Source organism: Falco rusticolus, chromosome 15 (genome assembly GCF_015220075.1).
Source record: "Falco rusticolus isolate bFalRus1 chromosome 15, bFalRus1.pri, whole genome shotgun sequence".
NCBI classification, from domain to species: domain Eukaryota; kingdom Metazoa; phylum Chordata; class Aves; order Falconiformes; family Falconidae; genus Falco; species Falco rusticolus.
This window is the reverse complement of record NC_051201.1, coordinates 1,365,615-1,373,066: the sequence shown is the minus strand read 5'-3', so window position 1 is coordinate 1,373,066 and position 7,452 is coordinate 1,365,615. Positions and strand designations below refer to the sequence as shown.

At 67.1% G+C, this 7,452-nt stretch overlaps 2 protein-coding genes across 3 annotated transcripts; one reads left to right on the top strand and one right to left on the bottom strand.

Annotated features, from left to right (window-relative positions):
* Positions 1–2,416: 2,416 nt before the first annotated feature.
* Positions 2,417–4,801, top strand: HAS3 (hyaluronan synthase 3). The gene is made up of 3 exons (XM_037408970.1): positions 2,417–3,037; positions 3,618–3,719; positions 3,813–4,801. The coding sequence occupies exons 1-3, from the start codon at positions 2,417–2,419 to the stop codon at positions 4,734–4,736; spliced, it is 1,647 nt and encodes a 548-aa protein (XP_037264867.1). The 3' UTR covers positions 4,737–4,801.
* Positions 4,802–5,643: 842 nt separating this feature from the next.
* Positions 5,644–7,432, bottom strand: CHTF8 (chromosome transmission fidelity factor 8). Of its 2 annotated transcripts, none has more exons than XM_037408971.1 (4): positions 7,361–7,432; positions 6,919–6,951; positions 6,675–6,792; positions 5,644–6,595 (listed from the first exon to the last, which is right to left on the bottom strand). In XM_037408971.1, the coding sequence occupies exons 2-4, from the start codon at positions 6,939–6,941 to the stop codon at positions 6,383–6,385; spliced, it is 354 nt and encodes a 117-aa protein (XP_037264868.1). In that variant the 5' UTR covers positions 6,942–6,951; positions 7,361–7,432; the 3' UTR covers positions 5,644–6,382. The 2 variants fall into 2 exon arrangements, with proteins under 2 accessions (XP_037264868.1, XP_037264869.1); XM_037408972.1 differs by having other exon boundaries at positions 7,367–7,429.
* Positions 7,433–7,452: the final 20 nt, after the last annotated feature.

Below are 7,452 nucleotides of genomic sequence, written 5' to 3'. Positions count from 1 at the left end.
ACACTGGGATGCTGCCGTACTGGTGGTGCCTGCCCAGGGCCTGCTGCCAGCGGCAGGGGATGGTTTTTGAATGAAAAGTCTTCTTTGATGGTGCTGGCTGGGCACCGTCTGGCCATCCTGCCACAGGGAACAAGGAGGTGGCTGTGCCGGAGGAGGAGGGAGTTTGGTTCCCACCTTGGGCAGTGCTCCTGCGGCCAGCCACCGGCCGGCAGCAGGGACGGGCACCCGGCAGCTGTGGGTGCACCGGAAGGTAAGGGGCCACGGGGTGACCCCGGGGCTGGGTCCCTGCTGAGGGGTATGGGGAGGGCTGTGGAGTGGGGACATGCTGCCCCTGTCCCCCTCCCCGCTTCCCACAGATGGGCGCCTGCAGCCACAGGGACCCCGGCAGAACAGCAGCAGCGGCACAGCACAACCACACCAGGTCTGACTGGGCTGTGCTTGGCTTCACACCACCACAGCCCACTGCTGCTGGGCTCAGCCGGGCCACGTGTGAGCCCCGCCAGTGGTACTGGGGGTCCCGGCACATCCCTGCTGCGTCCATGGGCTCACCAGTTCCTTACCACCCACTCCGGGCACTGCTCCGGCACCTACCAGGGGGGTTTTCCAGCACTGCGGTGCTGGGGATCTCAGCCGAGGGGGGCCTGCCTGGCTGGGGTGCTCCCACCACAGGGGTCCCCTTCCCCAGCTCCCAGGGCGAGGAGGCTGCGGGCCGGAGCCCAGCACTGCCTCGCTCCAGCTCCCAGCCCAGCAGGACGAGGCGCCCCGTATCAGGGTGAGGAACCCAGGATTCGAGCCCAAAGCCGAGGCTGCAGCTCCTCTGGGCTCAGCGTGGTCCCTCCCGGCACTGGCTGTCCCCTGCCATCAGCCCGGTGCAGGGACACATCCTCGCCGTGGCCCTAGTCCTGCCCTGGGACCCACTGGCCATGTGGACAGGTGACGTGGCAGGCCCTGGCCATTCCCAGGTGACTCGTAACCGTGGGGGGACACAGAGGCATGGGGAGGTGACGTGTGTTACACGCGGGCATCATGAGAGGGGCCCCAAGAGTGGGGCAGGGGGAGACAGAGTGACCCTGGGGTGCCATGGGGGGACCCCAAGGTGGCCCCGTGGCGCTCGGCAGGATGAGCTGCGGCTGGTCCCCGGCCGTGGTGCTGTGCGGTGCCCGTGGTGCCTACGGATGCGCCGGGGGATGCCGGTGTCGGGGGATGCCCGTGCTGCACCAGTGCTGGGCGACACCGGTGCCAGTGCAGCAGCTGCGCCGGGATATGTCGCTGCCGGTGCAGTAGCCGCGCCGGGCGATGTCGGTGCCGGTGCTGGTGCCGGTGCAGCAGCCACGCCGGGTGATGCCGGTGCCGGTCACTGCTCCCGCAGTGCGGGGCTGGGGCCGGTGCCAGGTGCTGCCGGTGCCGGCCGGGCCCCGGCGGGCTGCGGGTGGAGCTGGTGCTGGTGCCGGCGGTGCCGGCGGTGCCGGTGCCGGTGCCGGGCGGGGCCCCCGCGGGCTGCGGGCGGTGCCGGCCCCGCCGCGGTATAAAGGGGCCGCGCGGGCCAGGCCAGGCTCACAGCAGCGGCGGCGGCGGCCGGGGCGAGCGGCGGCACCGGCACCACCACGGTGAGTCCCGGTCCCGGTCCCGGTCTCGGTCTCTCCTTCCCCCTGCCGGCCCCGGCTCGGGGCGTCCCCGCCCCCGCGGTGCTGCGAGACCGGCGGCGGCACCGGGAGAGCGGAGCCGGCACCGGGGGGCTGCGGGGCCCGGGGGCGGTCCTGCGGGGGCTGCCCGGGGGGAGCTGCCGGTGGCACGGGGGTCCCCGGGGCTGGCTCTGCGCCCTGCCCGCACCCCCTGCCCTGTTCATGCGCGCCCCCTCCCCTCCCCCGGCTCCTGCCCCCCCGCTCCCGCCCGCGCCCCCCGCCCCGCGGTGCAGCTCTGCAGTCCCCACCGCTGCCGGTCGGGAGCGGGTGCCCGCTGCCTGCCCGTGCCGCCCGCGCTGCCTGTCCCCCCGTCCCCATCCCACAGCGAGGCGGGGGTCCGGCTGCTGCCATCGCCGGTGCTGGGGGTCCCGCTGCAGGCGGTCGGGGTGGCCATGGGCAGGGGGGGTGTCTCTCCTCTGGGGACACCCTGGGGCCGGGAACCCAACGTCCCTGTGCCCTTCCCTGTCCTCTAGCCCGGGAGCAGGCGTGTCCCTGCGGGGCTGTGGGTGCCAGCACCCTGCACAGTGGGATGCTTGAGACCCCCACTCCCCGCCTGCCCCTGTAGAGCCACCGGTAAGGTCTCAATCCCAGACCGGTGACCGGCGAGGGATGGGGTGACCGTGGGGCAGCAGACAAGTGCAGTCTCCCCACTTCCCCCTTTGGGGAGCCAAGCAGGGGGCCCCGTCGTGGGCTGCCCCCCTGGCCCTGCCCTGACGCTGCCTGTGTCCCCCCAGATGCCAGTGAGCCTCTCCACAGCCCTGCGCGTCGTCGGGACCAGCCTCTTCGCCCTGGTGGTGCTCGGCGGCATCCTTGCTGCCTACGTCACGGGGTACCAGTTCATCCACACAGAGAAGCACTACCTCTCCTTCGGGCTCTACGGGGCCATCCTGGGGCTGCACCTCTTCATTCAGAGCCTCTTCGCGTTCCTGGAGCACCGGCGCATGCGGGGTGAAGGGCAGCCGGTGCAGCTGGGGCGCTCGGTGGCCCTCTGCATTGCTGCCTACCAGGAAGATCCCAACTACCTGAAGAAGTGCCTGCGCTCCGTCAAGCGCATCGCCTTCCCCGACCTCAAAGTGGTGATGGTGGTGGATGGTAATGGCCCCGACGACACCTACATGCTGGACATCTTCCATGATGTGATGGGCTCGGAGCACTCGGGCAGCTACGTCTGGAGGAGCAACTTCCACGCATGGGGCGAGGGAGAGACCGAGGCTGGGATGCGGGAAGGGCTGGCCCGCGTCCAGGCGCTGGTGCGTGGCACCACATACTCCTGCATCCTCCAGAAGTGGGGCGGGAAGCGGGAGGTGATGTACACGGCCTTCCGAGCACTCGGAGACTCCGTGGACTATATCCAGGTAGATGCATGGGCTGGGCAGGGGGGGGGATGCAGGCAGCCAGTGCTCTGCCTGCGTGGCTGGGCAGAGGGGCTGTGGGTGGAGCAGGAGTGGCCCAGTGAGCCTGCGGCAGCACCCGCCTGCCTGGCGCTGGATTTGGCCCCGTGCACTGGCTGCAAGCCGACACCGGGGCTGGGGGTGAACTGCCACCAGGGTGGCCCAAGGGGTTGAGCCCTGCCCGCACTGCTGCCCATGAGGGTTTCACATCACCTCCTCCACTCATCCCCTGCCCCAGGCTGGTGTCACCCTGTGGGACTGTGGCACGGTGTGGGGTGCCAGGGCCAATGCATGGGGGAGGGGTGGTGACCAGGGCATGTCCCACCACTGTGCCAGTGGCTGGGGCATGTGGCAGGGCTGGGTGGCCCGGGGCAGTGGTGGCCGGGCACCATGGAGCACTCCGCTCCCTGCCACCGCCTGCCGGTCTCTGAGGCTCTGCCTCGTCTCGCCGGCTGCGGCTCAGGCTTGCCTGGCTGCGGGCTGGGCTGTCTGCCGGGTGCGCGTGGGTGGCAGGAGCGGGGCTCGACGTTCCCTCTGCCCCCAGGTGTGTGACTCAGACACGGTGCTGGACCCCGCCTGCACCGCCGAGATGCTCCGCATCCTGGAGGCTGACCCCCGTGTCGGCGGCGTCGGTGGCGACGTCCAGGTACCCTGGCTGCAAGGGAGGGCACAGGTGGTGGGGGATGCAGCAGTGCTGGGGGGGTTGCAGTGCCAGGGCTCACATCCGTCCCCTCCCCAGATCCTGAACAAGTACGACTCGTGGATCTCCTTCCTGAGCAGCGTGCGGTACTGGATGGCCTTCAACGTCGAGCGTGCCTGCCAGTCCTATTTTGGCTGCGTGCAGTGCATCAGCGGGCCCCTGGGCATGTACCGCAACACCCTGCTGCAGCAGTTCCTTGAGGACTGGTACCACCAGACCTTCCTGGGCAGCAAGTGCAGCTTTGGGGATGACCGGCACCTCACCAACCGCGTGCTCAGCCTGGGCTACCAGACCAAGTACACGGCTCGCTCCAAGTGCCTGACGGAGACGCCCACTCGCTACCTGCGCTGGCTCAACCAGCAGACCCGCTGGAGCAAGTCCTACTTCCGCGAGTGGCTCTATAACGCCCTGTGGTTCCACAAGCATCACCTCTGGATGACCTACGAGTCAGTGGTGACCGGCTTCTTCCCCTTCTTCCTCATCGCCACCGTTATCCAGCTCTTCTACCGCGGCCGCATCTGGAACATCCTCCTCTTCCTGCTGACTGTGCAGCTGGTGGGCATCATCAAAGCCACCTATGCCTGCTTCCTGCGGGGCAACGCAGAGATGATCTTCATGTCCCTTTACGCCCTCCTCTACATGTCCAGCCTGCTGCCTGCCAAGATGTTTGCCATTGCCACCATCAACAAGTCGGGCTGGGGCACGTCGGGGCGCCGGACCATCGTGGTTAACTTCGTGGGGCTGCTGCCAGTGTCTGTGTGGGTGGCGGTGCTGCTGGGTGGGCTGGCCTACACCGCCTACAGCCAGGACCTCTTCAGCGAGACAGAGGTGGCCTTCCTCGTCTCTGGTGCCATCCTCTACGCCTGCTACTGGGTGGCCCTGCTCACCCTCTACCTGGCTATCGTCGCCCGGCGCTGTGGCAAGCGGCAGGAGCAGTGCGGGCTGGCCTTCGCTGAGGTCTGACCGTGGGGGAGAGCCGGGGTGGCCCTGTGTGCTGGGGTAACCACTACCGGTCCCCTCCTCACCTGGCACTGAGCCGCCAGGTGCTGGGCAGCGCTGAGCGCGCCCACCATGGTGTTTCTGATCAAGTCTTGCTTTTTTTGTTGTTCTGTTTTGGTTTTTCATATTTTTTCTTTTTTCTGTACTAAGCTGGCTGGGGAGAGGCTAAGCTGGGGCTGCCAGTCACCAGCTGGGCACAGCCTTGGTGCTGCAGGGGTGATGGCAGCATCCCCCCCCCCCCCCATGCCATACAGAGTATCCCAGTGTGCTGTATGGAGCACTGCTGGCCGGGCTCCCCTCACCCCACCACCGCGGCTGGGTCCTCCACCCTTCGGTGCTTTCTACAGGGACTTCTTGGTCCCACCTCCATGGTGCTACAGCAAAACAGCCCCATGCAGTACTGTCTCTGTCTGGCGCTGTGCCAGCACAGCTGGCTGGTGCTGCCTGCCTCTGCCCCCCACAGCTGTTTGTATGTGCGGGCATGTACCCATAGGGAGCCCCCCCACATCCCCCTCAGCCCCTTTCAGGGGGGTCTGGCTGCCCCAGGAGGGCAGCACTTCCCTTCAGCTTTGCCAAAGAGCCAGGGGGGGACCCCAGCATGCAGAAACAGGGGAAACTGGGGCCATGGCTTGGCTAGTGTCACCATGGCCCCTGGTGACCCCTTGGTTTCAGCCAAGCCATGGCCCCATCATACCAACCCTGCTGCCTTCCCAGCATCTGTCTAGACAGTGGGGAGACACTGGGTTTTGAGCCTGGGCATGCAGAGGAGGGCGGAGAAGAGCCAGTTCCCAACCTTTCCCTTCCCCAGGAAACTCACGCGGTTGTCTCCCCTGGGCCCTCTTTTTTTCAGGGCTTAAAAATCTTTCTACAATTGAGCTTTTAGATTGTTTTGTTTAATTTAATACAAGGTTTTTTAGACTTTTGTAGCTCTTTGGTATTCATACTTATTGCTACTTGTTTGTAAATCTATTTATTTTTTAAACTGTGGGTTTTTTTTCATATTTTGGAAAAGCCTGTTTTTTATATCCTGATGGATTTGTCAAAATAAAGACTTGCACCGAGGAAGGCTGGTGTGTGTGGGGAGAAGGGTGATGGCTCTAGTTCCCCCTGCCCTGGCACCATGAGGCGACTCAAGCGATGTTGGGGCAGAGTCCCTGCCTGGCACACGCTGTCCCCACAGCTGCAGGGGGGGACATATCATGTTGGGGAGTGATTCCCCATGCTGATAACACTGTGGCTCCCTGCTGCAGGCAGGATGACAGGCAGAGCTGGCAGTGCACTGGGAATAGCCAAATCCAGGTCCTGAGGGCAGCCCCAAAGCTCCAGCCCTGCCTGGGCTTGAAGCATCCCTGCTCACCAGGACTCATCTCACCTGGGACGGCAGCTGGGCTTGTGCCCTAGAGGTCTCAGAAATGGAGTCATTACAGGGGGAACAAGTGTCCCGGGAATTGCTCTGGGTGCCCGGATGCAGCACCCCAAGGTGGCCCTGGGAACCCCCTGTGCAGGACCGGGATGAGGCTGGAGCTGGCCCTGGATCTCCCCGAGTCCTGGCTGCAGTGCCTGGTGCTGCCTGGCAGCAGAATAGAGCTCATGGCCGCCAGTCTGGCTCCTCACACTTTCTTAGGTACGTTGGTGATGATGGGCTTGGGGCGGGTTTTGAAGAGGAGCTTGGTTTTGATGAGGGCAGTGACGGTGTAGTGGGTGTGTGGCCCCACCGGGCTGGGCTCACCAGCTCCCTGCTTCACCAGGACAGCAAAAGGCTTCTCCAGCTGCACCACCTTCCCATAGAGGATGTGGTGGCCCACGATGAGCACGGGGACCCCCTAGAGAGAACAGCAAGAGGGTGAGGGTGGACAGGGCCCCCATCCCCTGGTGGCGTGGCACAGCAGTAGGCTGCCTCACCTCGCAGGTATAATGCAGGTCTCCCAGGAGGCTCCCTGCCAGCCCGCCGCTCTGCCGGGGCTCCACCTCTCCCTGCAGCTCCACCAGCACCCACTGCGCCAGGCCTCCGGCACCCGCACTGTGGGCGAGAGAGGCAGCTTTCACCCTGCGGCTCCAGCCTTGCCTGGGGCTGCGAATGCAGAGCCGGGTGCCGCTGGGGGCAGGATCCGGCCCACCGGGGCCGTGCAGCCTGCGGTGGCCTCACCTGGAGATGACGATCTGCACCATGTTCCGGGCCCTGCAAAGTGCCCGCAGAGACAGTCAGTACGGGGGGGTTAGGGCAGTCCCTGCTGCGGCGGGACCCCCCCAGCCCCAGTACCCGTCCCCCCCAAGCTCCGCACCCCCGGGCCCTCAGCCCGCCCGGGCCCCAGCCCCCCATGCCCAGACACGAGGGCCCCTGCTGCCCCCCCGGGCCCCAGAGCCCTCCGCCCCCCATGCCCAGACATGGGGGCCCTGCCGCGCCCCCGGGCCGCGGCGGCAGTTGCGCGGGGCGCTGGTGCCCTCCAGCGGCCCCGGAGGTGCGGGCCCGGGCCGGGGCAGCCCGGCCGAGCCGCTCGGCGGGCCGGGCCTCTCCCGCCTCCCGCTCCCCGCCCAGCCCAGCGCCGGCCGCTCCCCGCGGCCCCCGGCCCGGCCCCGCCGCCCCGAACCCGCACTCCCAGCTCCGGCAGCGCCCGAATCTCCCGCCGCGCCGCGCTTCTGCTTCCGCTTCCGGCCGCGCGCCCGCCCCGTGCCGGGGGAG